This window comes from Macrobrachium rosenbergii, unplaced genomic scaffold (genome assembly GCF_040412425.1).
Source record: "Macrobrachium rosenbergii isolate ZJJX-2024 unplaced genomic scaffold, ASM4041242v1 171, whole genome shotgun sequence".
In the NCBI taxonomy this organism is placed as follows: domain Eukaryota; kingdom Metazoa; phylum Arthropoda; class Malacostraca; order Decapoda; family Palaemonidae; genus Macrobrachium; species Macrobrachium rosenbergii.
Window position 1 is genome coordinate 537,730 of NW_027100729.1, and position 21,244 is coordinate 558,973.

The following is a 21,244-nucleotide window of genomic DNA, read 5'->3' on the forward strand; positions in this document are numbered from 1 at the left end:
TGACTCCCTAATATGCATATACATGTGACTCGGGGGGTACGTGAGGACACCTGGGTGTGCTAATTGCTTTTTTTTTTTTTTATATTTATTTCAGGTGACTCAAGGGAAGGTTGAATGTAAGCCCACCTGGCATCTCTCATACATGAAAGAAAGAGTTTTAGGGAGACTTTAAATATATTTCGGGAGTGGTTGTGGGTCTGTGCATGCTCTCTCTCTCTCTCTCTCTCTCTCTCTCTCTCTCTCTCTCTCTCTCTCTCTCTCTCTCTCTGTGTGTGTGTGTGTGTGTGTGTGTGTGTGTGTGTGTGTCTTGGAGTTCCTTATTTAAATTTACCTGCGACAAGGAGATATTGGTCGTAAAATTGCCCGACATGTTGGCATAAGAAGGAATTAGAAGAGGTGGTGGTGGTGGGTATTTGAGAGAGAGAGAGAGAGAGAGAGAGAGAGAGCACAAACCACCTCACCCTTCCCCTCCCCTCTGCTCCCTTTTTTTGGGGAAGGGAAGAGGGCCCAAGCAGTACAGTATGTGGTTTGGGCCTGTCCAAATATTTGTCTTCTTTTTCTTCCCAAATCGTTTGCCATGTAACTGTTTTCAGGTATCATTTATTTCTGGAGAGAAAGAGAGGAGAAAGAGGGAGGGGGCATTTCTCTCTCTCTCTCTCTCTCTCTCTCTCTCTCTCTCTCTCTCTCTCTCTCTCTCTCTCTAGAGCAGTCATAGTGTGGTGGACACCTAGAACTCAATATCGCTCAATAGTCACCATGAAAAATGCATGATCGCATGTCTAGTGTGTGCCCAAACCCCCCCCCCCCCCCACCCCCCCAGGGCTGGGTTCTAGGAAGTGTTGATGTTGGGGGTGGGAGGAGAGGAGGAGGAGGGGGTGGACCATTATTATTATTTTTGGGGGAGGGGGAAGGTCTCTCTCTAATGACGCACACACAGAAATGTATATGTTATACATATGACGCGTTTACGTCGTTGCAAAGTCGACCTGACTGGGAATCACGGTGCGACCGATGGCAGGAGAGATGTAGGAAAGAACAGTGTGGATTTTATCGATGGGAAATTATTGGGCAGGACCTCTTTGGCCACAGAGACTCGCAACAGGCGCTTGCGACGAGCCATTATTCGCGAGGTCGTAGACTCACGGCCCCAAATTAATAATGCACGGGAGGAACGCTAATATTCCCCTTCGCCAGGAACTACCTGAGTGTGTCATGGACACCCATCCACACCCTGCCCCCCCTCCAAGACTACCTACCTCGCCATGTTGGCGCCTGGGTTGAACTGTCATTGATTATCAGTAGGTAATGCACCCCCACCCCGCAATCTATACCATCTGCTAACCCCCTCCCCCCAATCTACACAGTGCTGAATTCTTTCTGGCAGGACCCCTGTCTTTATATCTACATATCTCTCTATATCACCAAACTCCAAAAAGTCCTACTGGTTTTATTCTGTCTTTTATATTTATACCATATTTTCAACAATTTTTTTTCATCTGTGATTTGGGATCAGGTTGAATGCCCCCTTGTTTTTTTAATTAATTTTTTTTACCGTGGCTGCAATCCACGTTGGTTGACCTACCATCAGATACATTTGTATATTTGTAATTATACATATATATATATATATATATATATATATATATATATATATATATATATATATATATATATATATATGTCTTTTTCTGTAATACTACAGTGTAATATGAAAATAAGATGGGCCTTCTTATTTTCATATATATATATATATATATATATATATATATATATATATATATATATATATATATATATATATATATATATATATATATATATATATATATATAGTGTGAGAGTGATCTGTGCATATAGAGAAAATAAAAGGTAACTTAAAAAAATATTTGGTGAAATTTGGGTCAGATAGTATCAGTCGGTTTGAAAAAGCTCTCTCTCTCTCTCTCTCTCTCTCTCTCTCTCTCTCTCTCTCTCTCTCTCTCTCTCTCTCTCTCTCTCTCTCTCTCTCAGGTAGGCAGGTAGGAAGGTAAACAAGAAGGGTAGATTTCAGGGGTAGATAATGCGGCCAAAGTCTGTCGAAAACAAGTTGATGGTTTTATATTTGGAAATATATATATATATATATATATATATATATATATATATATATATATATATATATATAATGTATGTACATTATAGATACATATTACTTGTCTATGTACATATCTTTGCAGAAGAATAACAATAATAACGGCCATATTATTAGTGTTATCACCAGTATTATACTTAATGACACTTTCCCTTCGTGGAATCCAGCGTCCGATTCGCCTGGCTGTGACTTCGAGTTACCCCTAAATTACAATTCTAAATAGAATTGCTACAATAATAATGATTATGATGATAATAACCACCAAGGGACCTCCCACAATCCCCCACCTCCCCGATGACGTCGTGACCGTGCGGATCACGAAACCTCGGATCTCGAAGCCCGAGCCAGCGAATTTCGGCGACGGTCCCGAACGCCGCCCGACACCCCCGAGGCCTCCCGGTTGCCATGGCAACCGAATGTAAACAAACCTGCGAGGAATTCGCGCCCATTGTCGTCGATATTATGTTTTCGTGGGTCCTGGTGCGCGCGTGCTCGTGCGCACGTCGCGTGTTCGTGCGCGCTATACGTGCAATACATGCGCAATTTGGGGGGCCGGGGGAGGGGGGCTGGTCAATAACGCCCCCCCTTCCCTCTTTTCCCCTTCCACTAATAATATTATTCGCCCGTTCTTGAAAGTTTTGGTGGAGTTGTTATGAGAGAATTTGAATCATGAGTTATGCAGTATATTATGAGAGAATTTGAGTCTTGCTTTTTTTATTATGAGAGAATTTGAATCACGGTTTTGTTGTTATGAGGGGATTTGAATCGTGAGTTATATATTATGAGAGAATTTGAATCACGGTTTTGTTGTTATGAGAGGATTTGAATCATAGTTTTGTTATATATTATGAGAGAATATGAATCGTGGTTTATTTATTATGAGAGAATTTGAATCATGGTTTAGTTATTATGAGAGAATTTGAATCATTAGTTATAAATTATGAGAGAATTTGAAACATGGCTTAGTTATTATGAGAGAATTCGAATCATGTTTTTGTTATTATGAGAGAATTTGACTCACAATTTAGTTATTATAAGAGAATTCGAATCATGGCTTAGTTACATATTGTTAGAGAATTTGAATCATGAGTTATATATTATGAGAGAATTTGAATCGTGCTTTTGTTATTATGAGAGAGTTTGAATCATGGTTTTGTTATTATGAGAGAATTTGAATCATGGTTTAGTTATATTTTATGAGAGAATTTGAATTGTGGTTGAGTTGTTAAGAGAGAATTTGAATCGAGTTATATATTATGAGAGAATTTGAATCATGGTATAGTTATGTTATGAGAGAATTTGAATCATGGCTTAGTTATATATTAGGAGAGAATTTGAATCATGTGTTAGTTGTATATGATGAGAGAATTTGAATCATGAGATATATTATGAGAGAATTTGAATTATGATTTAGTTGTTATGAGAGAATTTGAATCATGGTTTAGTTATTATGAGAGAATTCGAATCGTGGTTTAGTTATTATGAGAGAATATGAATCATGGTTTAGTTATTATGAGAATTTGAATTATGGTGTATTTATTGTGAGAAAATTTGAATCATGAGTTATGTATTATGAGAGAGTTTGAATCATGCCTTTGTTATATATTATGAGAGAATTTGAATCTTGGCTTTGTTACATATTATGAGAGAATTTGATTCATGGTTTTGTTATTAAAAGAGAATTTGAATCGTGATTTAGTTATGAGAGAATTTGAATCATGGTTTAGTTATTATGAGAGAATTTGAGTCATGGTTTAGTTATTATGAGAATTCGAATCATGGCTTAGTTATTATGAGAGAAATTGAATCATGATTTAGTTATGAGAGGATTTGAATTATGTTTTAATTATTATAAGAGACTTTGAATCATGGCTTTGTTATATATTGTGAGAGAATTTGAATCATGATTTAGTTGTACATTATGAGAGAATTTGAATCATGAGTTATATATTATGAGAGAATTTGAATCATGATTTGGTTATTATGAAAGAATTTGAATCATATTTGTTTTATATTAGAGAATTTGAATCATGTGTTAGTTGTGTATGAAGAGAGAATTTGAATCGTGATTTAGTTATGAGAGAATTTGAATCGTTGCTTTGTTATATATTATGGGAGAATTTGAATCATGGTTTAGTTATATGTTATGAGAGAATTCGAATCATGGCTTTGTTACATATCATGAGAGAATTTGAATCATAGTTTAGTTATATATTATGAGAGAATTTGAATCATGGTTTAGTTATATACTATGAGAGAATTTGAATCATGGTTTAGTTACATATTATGAGAGAATTTAAATCATGGTTTAGTTATATATTATGAGAGAATTTGAATCATGGCTTTGTTACATATCATGAGAGAATTTGAATCATGGTTTAGTTATTATGAGAGACTTCGAATTATGGTTTAGTTATGATGAGAGAATTCGAATCATGGCTTTTTTTTTACTTATCATGAGAGAATTTGAATCATGGTTTAGTTATATATTATGAGAGAATTTGAATCATGGCTTTGTTACATATCATGAGAGAATTTGAATCATGGTTTACTTATTATGAGAGACTTCGAATTATGGTTTAGTTATGATGAGAGAATTCGAATCATGGCTTTGTTACATATCATGAGGGAATTTGAATCAAACATAAAAGTGTCACATTTTCCTCCCATTCCTCTCACTTGTCTAAACCATCTTGAAATGCTTCCAAGCATGAATAGCCACATATACTCGAGCTTATTGCCAAAACTTTGCAAATGTAAGCTTGAATCACCCCTAAGATTCAAACTGATTACCAGAGGTTATAAATTCAAGCTTGGATCGCCCCTAAAATTCTATCTGAGAGCCAAAGCTTATAAATCTAAGCATACAATTCAAGCTCAGAGCCAAAGCTTACCAATGCCAGCTTGAATTTTCCCAGAAATTCAAACTCAGGACCAGAGCTCATAAATCTAAGTGTATAATTCAAGCTCAGAGCCAAAGCTTACATTTACCAGCTTATAGTTCAAACTTAGGACCAGAGGTTATAAACGTAAGCTTGAGCCGTCCCTAAAAATCAAGCTGACGGCCAAAGCTTACAAATGTAAGCTTGGATCACCACATAACCGTCCCAAGTAAGCAAGGCCTCTCTCCGGAATTAATGCATCAATGGGCCACTGTGTGGTAATATCTCTCTCTCTCTTATAATTGATGCTGGATGCGATGTAGAAGCCACGGATGGAATAAAACATGAGAGAGAGAGAGAGAGAGAGAGAGGGGGGGAGAAGGGAGAGAGAGAGAGAGAGAGAGGGAGAGAGAGAGATCTCAGGCAGCATGATAAACATGCTATCCCCAAAAAGTTGCTTGTTGGTATATATATTATAATATATATTTAATCTATTCACCACTTTGGGTACTCGTTGTTTACAACTTTATGTTAACGTTTTATGGGGCATTGTGTTGGGTGGGGAGGGAAAGAGAAGGTACCTCGTCGTGTACAACAACGAAGATGAGATGCGTTTTGTGAGAGAATTAAGATGTGGCAATGTTTGGGGGCTGCCTGGCCTGTCTACAAGATGGCCCATCTCTCTCTCTCTCTCTCTCTCTCTCTCTCTCTCTCTCTCTCTCTCTCTCTCTCTCTCTCTCTCTCTAGTGTTCCTTCATCTCGCGGTCAGATATCACCTGCTTGTCTCTCTCTCTCTCACTCTCTCTCTCTCTCCTTCTTGTAGACGTCCAACTTGACAGGAACTCGAATATACTTCGTTCAAACTCGTTTGTTTTGTGGTGAGTATTTGTATATTTGAGTCGTTTCTTCTCGTATATTAGTCGTGTATTCGTCAGTGCGCATATTCGTCGTATGTTTATTCAAGTGCGTATATAATACACTTTTTTTTATAAGTGGATATTATGAAGGAGACTTTTTTTTTTTTTTTTTTGGCTTTTTATGTACTTGAGTGCAGTTATAAGTTGCTTCCATATCAATAAGTGTACTTGAAGTTACTTTACGTGTAAATAAGTGTACTTAAAGTTACTTACATATAAATAAGTGTACTTGGAAGTTGCTTACCTATACGTCCAGGAAATGCTTTATATAACTCAGTAGTCAAAAGTGGCATATTTACGTAAGTGTACTCATGAGTTACTTTCATGTAAATGAGTGTAATCATAAGTTACTTGCATATAAATAAGTTTAATTATGAGTCACTTCCATTTAATAGTATTTGTAGTATTAGTGAATGAACGGGAGTCAATTCATTCTTGAAAAATCGTGTTTTCGAGTGACGTCACGAGACCACGTGACCTCCGAAGGTCGAAAAATAAAGATGTTTTGTGTAAATTGGAATTATTTATAATTATAAGTATTTATTGTTGAACGAAATAATGGAATTGATAAATATTTATATTAGTAATGTTGACGATAGTAGTGGTGCTGTTTAGTTTGTGAATCTCTCTCTCTCTCTCTCTCTCTCTCTCTCTCTCTCTCTCTCTCTCTCTCTCTCTCTCTCTCTGTACCTTCTGGTCACCCAGCCAGCCAGCCAGCCCACTTCCTGTGGCCTTGGGCCCATGGGTCAAATTATATACCCCGTGTCACACCTGGCCTTTAGGGGTAGCAGCCGCCCCCCCTCCCCCTCCCCTCCCCATAAAAGCTTTATAGTATATATAGATTGAAGCTTTGTCGAGCTCAAACTGGAAAATGGCGGAGTATATGTGGGGTTTCGGTTAAAGCTTTGTTGAAACTGTTTACGAGTGAGAAAGATTTAATTTCCCGGTATTTTCTGTGTTTTTAGAGCTAGATTTATTTGCTTTAATTTCTCACTTCTGTTCGTTAGAGCTAGCTTTATTTTCTTTAGTTTCTCACTTCATCTTTAGAGCTAGCTTTATTATCTCCAATATCTCACATTTTCTCAGTCTTTAGAGCCAGCGTTATTCACTTTAGTTTCTCACATTTTCTCACTTAGTCTTTAAAACTAGCTTTATTTTCTTTAACATCTCATTTTATTCTTTAGAGCTAGCTTTATTTGTTTTAATTTCTCACATTTTCTCATTCTTTAGGGCTGACTTTATTCTCTTTAATTTCTCACTTTTATTCTTTAGAGCTAACTGTATTCTCTTTAATTTCTCATTTTTTCTCAGTGTTTAGAGCTAGCTTTATTTGCTCTGATTTCTGTTTTTCTTAAATTTCTTATTTTAGACTAGAGCTAGCTTATTTGCTTTAATTTCTCACTTTTAGTCTAGAGCTATCTTTATTCTCTTTAATCTCACATTTTATCACTTAGTCATTAGAGCTAGCTTTATTTGCTTTAATTTCTCACTTTTAGTCTTTAGAGCTAGCTTTATTTGCTTTAATTTTTCACATTTTCTCACTTAGTCTTTATAGCTGGCTGTATTTGCTTAAATTTCTTTTAGAGCTAGCTTTATTTTCTTTAATATATTTTCACACTCTTTATGAGAGGTTGAGAGTGAGAAATAAGGGAAAATAAAGCTATCTCTAAACACTAATAGAGAAAATGTGAAATTAAAGCAAATGAAGCCAGCTCTAAAGATTTAGAAAAGTGAAAGAAAATAAAGCTACCTCTCAAGACAAAGTGAGAAAATAAAGAAAAATCTGGCTCTAAAGACTAAAAGTGGGAAAATAAAGCTAGCTCTAAAATGAGAAAATGTGAGAAATTAAAGAAAATAAAGCTAGCGTCGAAGAACCGAAAGTGGGAAAATGTCGGGTTAAAGAAAATAAAGCTAGCTCTAAGCCGGGGAATGCCCAGTGCCCAGTGCCTCCGGGGGACTGAGTTAGGTAATTGCAGTGGTTGCATGATTGGGGCATCTGGGAGAGATGCCATTTGCCTCCAGAGGGGAGTAACTCTCTCTCTCTCTCTCTCTCTCTCTCTCTCTCTCTCTCTCTCTCTCTCTCTCTCTCTCTCTCTCTCTCTCTCTCTCTGCCTTAGGACTCAGTTTGTGGTCAGGAGATCCGGGACCGTGGACATTGTCATTTAGACTTTGATAATGTCATTTAGAGACAGTGTTATTTAGACTTTGATATTGTCATTTAGACTTTGGTATTGTCATTTAGACTTTGATATTGTCATTAGACTGTGATATTGTCATTTAGACTTTGATATTGTTATTTAGATCTTGATAGTGTCATTTAGGCGTTGATATTGTCATTTAGTCTTTGATATTGTCATTTAGACTCGTTGTGTCATTTAGACAGTGACATTGTCATTTAGACTTTGATATTGCCATTCAGACCACATTGTCATGTAGACTTTGACATTGTCATTTAGACATTGACATTGTCATTTAGACTTTGACATTATCACTTAAGCATTGACATTGTTATTCAGACTTTGACATTGTCATTTATACTTTGACATTGTCGTTTAGACATTAATATTGTCATTTAGACTTTGATAATGTCATGTAGACATTATCATTGTCATTTAGACTTTGATATTGTCATTTAGACATTGACAGTGTTCATTTAGACATTGAATATTGTCATTTAGACATTGATATTGTCATGTACACTTTGATATTGTCATTTAGACATTGACATTGTCATTTAGACATTGACTTTGTCATTTAGACATTGGCATTGTCATTTAGACATTGATATTGTCATTTAGACATTTTACTGTCTTGGGATAATGTCATTTAGACAATTTTAGACCCTTGAATTATCGTTGGCTAGACATTGTGCTTTTGATTGAGAGAGAGAGAGAGAGAGAGAGAGAGAGAGAGAGAGAGAGAGAGAGAGCGAGAGAGAGGTGTCGGGGTTGGGAGAGAAAGAGAGGGATTGGTGGAGAGAAAAAAGATTGAGAGAGAGATTGGGAGAGAAAAAGAGAGTGAGTGGGATTGGTGGAGAGAAAGAGAAAAAAAGATTGGGTGAGAAAGAATGGGAGAGAGGGGTTGGGAGAGACAGAGAGATAAGAAAGAGATTGGGAGAGACAGAGAGAGAGTAAAAGATTGGTAGAGAGAGAAAAAGATTGATAGAGAGGGAGGGAGGGTGGTGGGGGAGAGAGAGAGAGAGGATTGGTGGAGAAAGAGAGAAAAAAGATTGGGGGTGAGAGAGATAAGAGACTGGGAGAGAGGGATTGGTAGAGAGAGAGAAAAAGATAGAGAGAGAGATAGAGAAATTCAGCGTTCGCAAAATTATAGTAGTAGTAGTAATAATAATAATTATTATTATTATTATTATTTTATTATAATCTTACTTCGGTACAATACTCGCCTACATAACCGGAAGTAAGTAATTAAAAGAGACCAGGTGTAACTTACAGAATGTGCTCCCAAATTGTATTGAAATCCGTTGGAGAGAGAGAGAGAATTATGGCAAAAGATTAAAAAGGAGAGAGAGAGAGAGAGAAAGGTTGTTAGAGAGAGAGAGAGAGTCCGTTCGCCATTTCCGGATCTGATTAGCATATCCGGTTTACGGATGGGCAGAGAGCTTCCGGTGTACTTTTGACAGGGGGGTGGGACCATTTCCCAAATTCGGTTGAAATATTGATTGGGTGTAATTGTTGTTGTAGAGGCCAATATTCTTATAAGCGGCTTTTGTCAGTATATATATTGATATATATATTTAAGGGAAATATTTATTTTTTAAATATATTTTTGAGAGAAATATTTTTATAAATTTTTTAATATTTTTAAGGAAAATATTTATTTTTTAAATATATTTTTACGGGAAATATTTATTTTTTAATATATTTTTTGGGGAAAATATATTTTTAAGGGAAATGTTTGTTTTTTTATTATAATTTTAAGTGAAATATGATTTTAATATATTTTAAGGGAAATATTTATATTTGTATTTGTGAAGGGAAATTATTTTTAAGGGAAATATACTTTTAATATATTTAAGGGAAATATTTATGTTTTTAGTATTTTTAAGGGAAATATTTATGTTTTTAATATATTTTTAAGGGAAATATTTGTTTTTAATATATATTTAGGGGAATTTTTATATATTTTTAGTAAGTATATTTTGTAAGGGAAATATTTTTATTTTTAAATATAAATAAATATATTTTTTAGTTTATACTTTTTTGGTCAAGTATTTTATTATTAAAGGAGGGAATTTCTTTTCATATACACATAAATGAGAGACACTTTTTGTTCGTTTATATTTTAACCTGAATATTTACTCATTTTATTTGTCGAATGAGAGACACTTTTTGTGAATATTTTAACCTGAATATTGACTAATTTTATTTTTAAAAACGGAGTCACTTTTTGTTCATTTATATTTTAACCTGACGTGACATTTTCAATTTTGAAAGAGGAAGATCGTCAAGGGACACTTTTTTAATACCTGCAGTTTTTGTGACAATATTTTTTGACAGTTTTAATTTAAATCTCTTGAAACATACTCAGGGCTAAGTTAGGAGTACTTAACTTATTTAAGCAACTTTATAAATGTAATTAACGCCACTTTTGGCAATACCAGCCGAAGTCAGAGAGAAGATGGTTAAGGGACAGTTTTAAATTAATATCTCCAGTTCCTTTTGACAGTTTTAATTCTCCTCTTCGTGAAAAATACTCGGTACTAAGATTAACTTATTTAATCAACTTTATAAATGTAATTAACGCCACTTTTGGCGATACCAGTCGAAGCTAGAGAGAGGAAGATGGTTAAGGGACAGTTTTAAATTAGTATCTCCAGTTCCTTTGACAGTTTTAATTCTACCCTTCGTGAAAAGTACCCGGTCCTTAGATGAACTTTAGTCAACTCTATAAATGTAATAATTAACGCCACTTTTGGCGATACCAGTCCAAGTTAGAGAGAGAGAGGAAGGTGGTGAGGGGACAGTTTTGAGGCACAGTATTCCAATCAGGGAACATTTGGGGGCCACTTTTTAGCAGCAGTGTATCATACCAATCGAAGTAGAATGTATTGAATGCAAAATGTACACCACACCCTTCTTCAATCGTCATTATCAAGGGTGGGGGGTGTTTGGGTTTTAGGAGGCGTCAGGTGGGCCATGTAGGGTAACCAGCGTGCGATTTCGGACGCCAGGTGAAGCAGGAAGCTTCCCCCCTCCCCCCACCCCCAACACCCGCCTTTTGGGCAGGTGGGCCAGCCCCCCAAATCGCCGGCCAAGCGTCTCTTTGTTTTGGTCATCCGCGCCTGTTTCCATAGCGACCGGTAAACAATGTGGCGGACACGTGTGTGTCGCAGTGCCGTGTTGTGGGGAGGGGTCATTGTGGGGGTTGTGGGTAATGGGATGCGTGGCGGGCAGTCCCCCACTACATCCCGCTACACCCCCCCAACCCGATAATTCGACCCAGTTAGGCCCGTTTCCCCGAAAATTTGGGACAAATTTCGATTTTCGTCAAAGCAAAAAGGGGGACATCATAGGGCCGAGTTCGACAAACTCGGCCCTCTGGAAGTCTCCTCTGCCTGTGCGTGTGTGTGTGTTTGTGTCCGTCCGTCACGCCCGGAGAGGGGGAGGGGTGGGGTGTGTGATGGTAGCCGTGGGTCAATAGATGTATGGACCAATCAGGCTTGGCCGTGTGTGTGTGTCTGTCCGTGCGCGTGTGCCCGTGACGGTTGCGTGGTTTCCCAAGACGCCCCAGTTCCTCGGAAGACAGACCAGGTGGACGTCCCTGCTTTCTAGTTCAGGTATGTGGGTGGGCAGTGCCCCTGGTACCCCCCCCTGGGGCATTGGCAGGTCCCCAAGGGAAGTGCCCAGGTCCCCCAGGGGCATTATTGCAAGGTGCCCAGGCCCCTGGGGAATTTTTGGGGGCATTGTAATACACCTGTTTCTGTGCTTCCATGGGCAGGTCATATATATATATATATATATATATATATATATATATATATATATATATATATATATATATATATATATATATATATATATATATATATATATATATATATATATATATATATATATATGATAGAGAGAGAGAGAGAGAGAGAGAGAGAGAGAGAGAGAGAGAGAGAGAGGGTCTCTCTCTCTCTCTCTCTCTCATATTATTATTATTATTATTATTATTATTCCTGTTCAGTATCATTAGCATTATTAAATCATCATTATTTCTTCCTGTTTCCCCAATTGCCTGCACCATATTATTATTATTATTATTGTTGTTGTTATTATTATTATTATTATTATTGAATTGTATTTACTTTTTCCCTGTTTCTGTGTATATGTCTGTGCCATATTATTAATGTTATTAGTACTATTATCAGTATTTCTCCCAGTTTCCCCACATGTCCAAACCACATTGCCATTAACATCTTACAATTACCAACATTCTCTCTCTCTCTCTCTCTCTCTCTCTCTCTCTCTCTCTCTCTCTCTCTCTCTCTCTCTCTCTCTCTCTCTCTCTCTCTCTGCACCAGACTCCCAAATAATAATCTTACTAACATCAAGTTTTTTCTTCACTGTTTCCCCACAAGACTGTGCTCTCTCTCTCTCTCTCTCTCTCTCTCTCTCTCTCTCTCTCTCTCTCTCTCTCTCTCTCTGCACCAGACTCCTGAATAATAATCTCACTAACATCAAGTTTGTTTCTCCCTGTCTCCCCACATGGCCGCGCCGTCCTCCACTGAGCAGGGATGAAACGCATGTCGGAGATGGAAGGAGAGACTCCATTGAAACGCGCCCGCCCAGCCGGCGACACGGAGCTGCGGCTCCTCATCCAGAGCAAGGTGAGAGAGAGAGAGTGAGTGAGAGTTTCGGCTCCTCTCTCCCGGTTTCTCTACGCGTTTGTGCCGTATTTTGAATTGTTATTAGTTATTTTTATTATTTAATCTTATTTTTTTTCACCTGTTTTCTCCACATGTCTGTGTCATTATTGATAATTATTAATAGCACATTATTACCAAAATATTAATATTATGAAATCATATTTTTTCTCCTTGGTTCTCCACATGACTGTCCATATTTATTATCATTATTATTATTATTATTATTATTATTATTATTACTATTGTTGTTGTATTGAATATTTAACCACAAAACCAGTCATGGAAGGAGGATGATTACCATCATCCTGTCATGTATATTATGTATGTATATATATATATATATATATATATATATATATATATATATATATATATATATATATATATATATATATATATATATACATATTAGTTACACTCAAACACACACACACAGCTCCCAAAGACCTGTAATGCCCCATTTCCAGCTCAGTACCCACAATGCCCTCTCTCTCTCTCTCCTCTCTTGCAGGCCGCAGGATCCGTCATAGGGAAGGGCGGGCAGAACATCTCGCGCCTCCGCAGCGAGGTCTGTATGCAATTCGACGGTGACTAGAGATATATATATATATATTTACGATTAGACACGTTAGATGGTGTGTGATGCCCCATCCACCCACCCACCCCCACCTCTCTCATCCTCATCCTCCTGATTCCTATGCCTCGTCATCCATTCCCACCGGTATCCCATTCAGAGTGACCCAGTTGTCCCCCGCATACTTAATCAGTGCATGAAGGTTCCCGTGCACACATCCACCTTCGCTCTGGTATTCCTGTGCCCCGAAATGCTCATTCATGCCCACTGAACCCCATCTACCCACTCATAGTGACCCCAACTATCTCCAAATGTGGTGAATTTATTTGCATGGTTTCCGCCCCCGTCCACCTTCACTCTGCCATTCCTGTGCCCCAAAGTGCCATTCGTAAGTACCAAAATGGCAGTCCTGTGTCCCAAAGCCTATTCCTATGCCCTGAATTCCATTCCTGTGCCCCAAATGTCATCCCTCTGCCCCTAAATGCTTTCTTATGCCCCAAGATTCTATTCCTATGCCCCAAATGTCCTTCCTATGCCCTCAAGTTCCATTCTTATGCCCCAAAGTACCATTCCTATGCCCCAAAATGTCATTCCTATGCCCTTAAATTCCATTCTCATACACCAAAATGCCATTCCTATGCCCAAAAGTGCCATTCCTGTGCCCAAAGTGCCATTCCTATGCCCCAGAGTGCCATACCTATGCCCCAAAGTGCCATTTCTATGCCTCAAAGTGCTATTCCTGTGCCCCAAAGTGCCATTCCTGTGCCCCAAAGTATCATTCCTATGCCCCAAAGTCCATTCCTATACCCCAAAGTGCCATTCCTATGTCCCAAAGTGCCATTCCTATGCCCAAAATGTCGTTCCTATGCCCCGAAATTCCATTCCTATGCCCCAAAATGCCCACTCATGCCCATCCAACTCAACATCACCCAATTTTGACCAATTGAACTGCATGGTTTCCGCCCATTACCACCTTTGCTCTGCTGTTCCATTCATGCCCCAAATTCCCATTCATGCCCCGTCACCATCCGCCACTCGACTCGATATGCCTGTCTCAGCACTTTGATTTTGTTGACATATTTTGATTTTATTTAATTTTTTCTCTGTTTTTTTCCAATTTGAATTCCGTAGATACAGTGATTCTGTAGGGTGAAGGCTTATATATATATATATTTCTCTCTCTCTCTCTCTCTCTCTCTCTCTCTCTCTCTCTCTCTCTCTCTCTCTCTCTCTCTCTCTCTCTCTCACCCAAGTCTGGCCTGACTCATGCACTCACTCACGCACGTCCCCCCTCTCTCTCTCTCTCTCTCTCTCTCTCTCTCTCTCTCTCTCTCTCTCTCTCTCTCTCTCTCTCTCTCTCTCATGTCGACTCACGACTCACGGATTATATCAAAATTGAAAGCTAAGGAACTAATGGGATAGGTGGAGCCAAATTTTGGGCATCTCCTGAGGAACGTGGCGAGTTTAAGACTTAGGGGTTTTATGTATGAAATTTGTTTGAAAATATAGGTTTTTCATTTTGTTAAACTTGGTTTGAAAAATAGGTTTTTCTTTGTAAAATTATTTTGCAAATTAGGGTTTTTTATTTTGATTAAGTTTGAAAAATAGGTTTTTCTGTATAAAATTAGTTTGAAAATCGAGGTTTTTCATTTTGATAAACTTCGTTTAAAACTTGAGTTTTTCTGTGTAAAACTTGATTTAAAATCGAGGTTTTTCATTTTGATAAACTAGGTTTGAAACTTAGGCTTTTATATATAACAGTTTTAAGCTAAGTTTTTTTTTTTTTTTATAAAAATTAGGTTAAAAGTTTGTTCAAACTTGGATATTTTATATAAAACTTCGGTGTTTTTTTTATAACACATATTTTAAAACTTTGTATATATCCAGAAATGTAAGGTTTTGATTCAAAACTTTGTATAATAAGTTTTTTTTTAACTGTCTTAGTTTTTTATTGAAAAATTTATCTGAAAACTATATTTTTTATTGAAGACATAAATTATGATTTGAAGCAGTTTAGCAGTTTTTAATTCCAAACTTTGTATCAAAACTTGTAAGATAAACTGACACATTCCTCAGACACGTCCTCCATTTTGCACCAAATTCCAGTTTTTAAACAAAACTTTTTTGGCCTTTCATATCAAACTTACTTGGAACCTTAGATTTTCGATTAAAAACCATTTTAAACTTAGTTCTGGATTCATCCTGAAATTCAGATTCGAAAGCCGTGAGTGAGATGATAAGGCGTCAGTAGTTTTTTCTTTTTTAGAGAAAAAAATTCCACCACTACTCACTACTCTCTCTTATAATACCACCACAACCTCCTGTCTTGGTAGCCGCCCAGGCTGGAAGGAAACTGCCGATTGTCTCTCCTCCCCCAACCCTTAGAGAGAAAAAAATGAACGAGTTTTTTTTAAGGACAATATAGCTGGTTTTTATCCATTTTTTTCACCAGACATAATATTTTTCCTCACTTTCGCCATTCTTGACTCCTCTCTCTCTGGGAGGGGGAGGGGGGGACGGTCTGCTCACTGCTACTACCACTTCTACCACTGCTGTAACTATACCACTATAGAAATAGTCCATTGAACCGAAGTTTTAGGGAATATTTTGTGTGTGTGTGTTTTTTTTTTGGCCCCCCCTTATGTGACGATAGTCGGCACAGTGGCACAAAAAAGTTTGAGCAAGTAGAGTACTGTACTTATGTTGAGGATTGTACATACAAGTTGATGATTCATTGATGTTAAATGGTAATGTAATAAAGCATAAAATAAGACAAAGAGACAAATAAGAGAGATATTTGATGATGAAGGAGAAGACGAAGAAGCAGAAGAAAGAAAAAAAAGAAAGTCAGGTCTCTATACATATATATATATATAAAAATCTCTCTCACTCAGTGATGCCCCTCCCGGCCCGCACTCTGCTGTCGTGTGTCTCGCTCTCGCTCGCTCGCTCACTCACTCACTCTCTGTCTCTTTTTCTCTCTCTCCCCCACACGAACAACACATTCGCGTGTGCCCCGCCGTTGTTGTTGGCCCCGCCCCATGTGGTCTTCTCTGATCTCTGATTGGTTGTTCTGTCTTGCCCAATCAACCAACCAAACAACCAAACAACGTCACGAGCCATGCCCGCCCGCCCGCCCAACCGCCCGCCCGCCCGCCCGCCCGCAATGCCCGCCCGCCATGCCCCTCTTCTTCTTCCCCATGAGCAGAATCCAGCCAGTATTATCGTCCCAGATTGCCCAGGCCCCGAACGGTAATTAGAACCACCAGACATTTGTGTGTTTCTCTTGTTATATTATTCTCTGATGCTGCTGCTGCTGCTGCTAAGTTCTCTTTGTTATTGCTCTGCTCTGTCTGCTCTCTCATCTGATCCGATCCGCTCTGATCATGTCTGATGGTCATGTGATCTGATCTGCCTCACTCTCTTTACATATATATATATCCAGCGTGTGGTGTTGGGCCGCGGGGAAACGTCCCACTGGCCGGCCACCAAGAGAAAGAAAGGAAGACGGAAGAATGAAGCTTTTGGGGTAGCCGGACGCTGCTGCCGGTAATGCCGACACCTATCTCTGATGATGCCGACATCTATCTCTGATGATGCCGACATCTATCTCTGATGATGCCGACATCTATCTCTGATGATGCCGACATCTATCTCTGATGATGCCAACGTCTATCTCTGATGATGCCAACGTCTATCTCTGATGATGCCGACGTCTATCTCTGATGATGCCGACACCCATCTCTGATGGTGCCGACATCTATCTCTGATGATGCCGACATCTATCTCTGATGATGCCGACATCTATCTCTGATGATGCCGACATCTATCTCTGATGATGCCAACATCTATCTCCTTCTCCTCTTCCTCTTTGCTCCAAGGCAAGGAGGGGGAGGTGTCGGATTAGGGACATCACCGGTGTCTGCTACCCCAGCAAGCTAATGCCGGCCAGTGCCCGTTTCTTCCCTCAATGCCCGGCTCCCACCGCACAATGCCCAGGCAAATGGGGCCCTGATGATGATGATGAATTCAGTAGTTGTCCTGTATGGAGGTTGAAACTATAAACACTTTTATATTATCAGTATTATTATTATTATTATTATTATTATGATTATTATTATTATTATCAGTATTATTATTATTATTTTAATCAGGTTTTTTGTTCCCCCATTCACACTTTCGTCCGAATCTCTCTCTCTCTCTCTTTTGTTTGTGGACTACTCTTACTGCGATAATTCTAGGCCTCGTCTCTCTCTCTCTCTCTCTCTCTCTCTCTCTCTCTCTCTCTCTCTCTCTCTCTCTATTGGTTCTTCTTGATCTCTCAAACCCCCTCCCCCTCTCTTCCTCCCTTAAACCCCCTTAATCCAGTCAGACTCCCCCTGTCCCAGAATGTCCCCCTGTGTCCCTGAATGTCCCAAAATGTCCCCCTGTGTCCCCACTGAAAAAAAAAACCTTCCTGAGAACAGTGTCGATGATACGTCGTTACGTCGCTTGCATCTGTGACCTGACCTTGTCTTTCGTGTAAGTTGTGTCTGTGGAGTTGACGTGTCTTAAAGTGCATGAGTTTTTTTTTCTCTCTCTTTAAAAGTCAGTGGATAGATGTGTTTGTCATTTGTTTTCTCCCCCCACCCCCATGGCGTCCGCATCTCACCTTCCTCCTTCTCCTCCTTCTTCCGTTTTCCTTATGCTTGTTGTCTTGTCTCTCTCGCCCTCCGCCGTTGAATCTCTTTAAAATCTCTTGAAATAATCTCTTAAAACAAATCTCTTGGTAATCTCTCTCTAAATCGCCAACCAGCCTCTCCAGTAAGTATGGATAACAGGGTGCTCCAGATGGCGTGAACATGTGGGGAAACTAATGTTAAATTCCTAATTCTGTTAATTGTCTCTTGAGCTTCATGTTTTTATTGCAGGTTCTTTTGGTTTTAGTGTTGGGATATGTCCGAGCATTCCAGTTTGCTGTGTGTTTTTATGATGCAGATTTTCAGTCTGAAATTTAACATATATTTAAAACATACGGGACATTTGGGGTCATTTCCGTCTAAAATTGAACAGATATTTAATGTAAAAGATATTTAGCACCAAATACATTGTCTTTTCAGTCTGAAATTTAACGTGGAAGATATTTAGGTCAAATACTTTGAATAACCAGTCTAAAATTTATAAGGGAAATTTAACCTGAAGATATTTAGTGTCAAACACATTGTCTTTTCAGTGTGAAATTTAACAGATGTTCAGCTTAAAAGATATGTATTTTGCATCAAATACTTTGTCTTTCCGTTCTGAAATGTAACTTACATGTAGGGTCAAATTCTTTCCAGTCTGAAATTTTTAACTTATATTTAAGAAATTTTTAACTTATATTTAAGGTCAAATACTTTGTCTTTCCAGTTGGAAATTTAACAGATATGCAGTGTCAAGTACATTGTCTTTCAGTCCGAAACCTAACAGAACTGTCGTGCCAAATACATTGTCTTTTCAGTCAGAAATTTAACAGTATGTAGTGTCAAATACTATGTCTTTTCAGTCTGAAAGTTAATGGATATGTAGAGTCAAATACTTTGTCTTTTCAGTCAGAAATTTAACGGATGTGTAGTGTTAAATACTTTGTCTTTTCAGTAAAAAATTTAACAGACATGTAGTGTCAAATACTGTCTTTTCAGTCAGAAATTTAACAGGTCTGTAGTGTCAAATACTTCTTAATTTCAGTCTGAAATTTAACTTGAATGTAGGATCAGATACTTTTGTCTTTTCAGTCTGAAATTTAACTTGTGTGTTGGGTCAAATACTTTGTCTTTTCAGTCAAAGCTTTAACTTAATGTAGGATCAAATACTTTTGTCTTTTCAGTCTGAAATTTAACTTGTATGTAGGGTCAAATACTTTGTCTTCTCAGTCAAAGATTTAACTTAAATGTAGGATCAAATACTTCTGTCTTTTCAGTCTGAAATTTAACTTGTATATAGGGTCAGATACTTTGTCTTTTCAGCCAGAAATTTACAGATGTTTGGTGTCAGACACTTTGTCTTTTCAGCCAGAAATTTAACAGATACGCAGTGTCAGATACTTTGTCATTCCAGTTTGAAATTTAACTTGTATGTAGTATCGGATACTTTGTCTTTTCAGTCTGAAATTTAACAGATGTTTAGTGTTAGATACTTTGTCTTTTCAGTCTGAAATTTAACAGATATGTAGTGTCAGATACCTTGTCTTACCAGCCAGAAATTTAACAGATACATTGTCTTTTCAGTCTGAAACTGAACAGATATGTAGTGCCCAAATACATTGTCTTTTCAGTCAGAAATTTAACAGATAATTAGTGTTAGATACTTTATCTTACTTTGTCTTTCCAATTTGAAATTTGACTTGTATTTAGTGTCAAATACTTTGTCTTTTCAGCCAGAAATTTAACAGATGTTTAGTGTCAGGTATTTAGTGTCAAATACTTTGTCTTTTCAGCCAGAAATTTAACAGATGTTTAGTGTCAGATACTTTGTCTTTTCAGTCTGAAGTTTAACAGATACATAGTGTCAGATACTTTGTCTTTTCAGTCCTAAATTTAACAGAAATTTAACCTTAAAGATAGGCAACATCGAAGATATGTATTTGTGGTCAAATACATTATCTTTTCAGTCTGAAATTTCACAGAAATTTAACCTAAAAGATGTTCAGTATCAAGTACTTTGTCTTTTCAGTCTGAAATTTAATATAAGTTTAACATTAATTATATATATATATATATATATATATATATATATATATATATATATATATATATATATATATATATATATATATATATATATCTGGAATGCTCTGAATTAAGGATTCTCTCTCTCTCTCTCTCTCTCTCTCTCTCTCTCTCTCTCTCTCTCTCTCTCTCTCTCTCTCTCTCTCTCTCTCTCTCTCTCTCTCTCTCAATGGTAAGTGTATGGCAACGCTTAATATGGTCTTTTACATGTGATGTCTGTGTGGATTTCATTGTTTGGTCGTTTTTTACCTACCAGTGCCACCCATCAATATTTAACTGTTATTGCTGCGGTGCTCTCTCTCTCTCTCTCTCTCTCTCTCTCTCTCTCTCTCTCTCTCTCTCTCTCTCTCTCTCTCTCTCTCTCTCTCTCTCTCCCCCCACACCCCAATGTATACACCTCCATATAGGATACAAGAAAATATAAAATACTGTGTTTTCACTCTCTCTCAATATATATATATATTTTTATATATATAAAAACATATACCATGGATGTTTTTCATTTCGTTTTTAGTTTAGTTTTTTATTTCAAAAACATTTTTTCAGTTTTATTTGATAGAAAACTAAATTGTCAGAGTAATTTGTACGTGGCGGTACAGTGAGTCAGTATGCCGAAGGGAATTAATTGAGCATTTTTTGAGAATTTGTTAAGGCACAAGAACTGCGGCCAAATTGACTCCCTGGACCAGCCGGCTCCCTGATTTTATATTATATCATATTGAAAGAATTGTTTTATATTATATATGTGTTTATATATGTGGTTTTCCGTGTTTTATTCCTGTGGTGCTCTAATTTTGTTTTCTGTTGTTTCCCGACTCTCTCTCTCTCTCTCTCTCTCTCTCTCTCTCTCTCTCTGCGTATTTAGGGTGTTGCCTCGCCTAATGTACCTAAACCGTATAGCGTTGCCCCGGGTAACAAGACAAAACTTTGGCCCACCCCCGAATTCGTCATGGTGTTCCGTGTTTTGCAAATCGATCCTCTCTCTCTCTCTCTCTCTCTCTCTCTCTCTCTCTCTCTCTCTCTCTCTCTCTCTCTCTCTCTGAGGAGGAGGAGGAGGAGGGGGTGTGTTTGTACACCCTCCTCCCAGTCCCCCCTCTTAACTGAGAGAGAGAGAGGGGGA

The 21,244-nt window shown here is 37.8% G+C and overlaps 1 protein-coding gene across 15 annotated transcripts in view; it reads left to right on the forward strand.

Annotated features, from left to right (window-relative positions):
- HnRNP-K (Heterogeneous nuclear ribonucleoprotein K) overlaps positions 1-21,244 on the forward strand; it is an 83,655-nt gene that overhangs the window by 47,889 nt on the left and 14,522 nt on the right. For 13 of the 15 annotated variants that reach the window (XM_067103027.1, XM_067103026.1, XM_067103032.1 and 10 more), the window contains 3 exons: positions 12,671-12,765; positions 13,316-13,372; positions 16,587-16,630. In XM_067103027.1, the coding sequence (XP_066959128.1) occupies positions 12,671-12,765; positions 13,316-13,372; positions 16,587-16,630 (196 nt within the window). Of the gene's footprint in view, positions 1-5,752; positions 5,892-12,670; positions 12,766-13,315; positions 13,373-16,586; positions 16,631-21,244 lie in introns of those variants that run through there. The other 2 variants (XM_067103036.1, XM_067103041.1) reach the window with 2 other exon arrangements.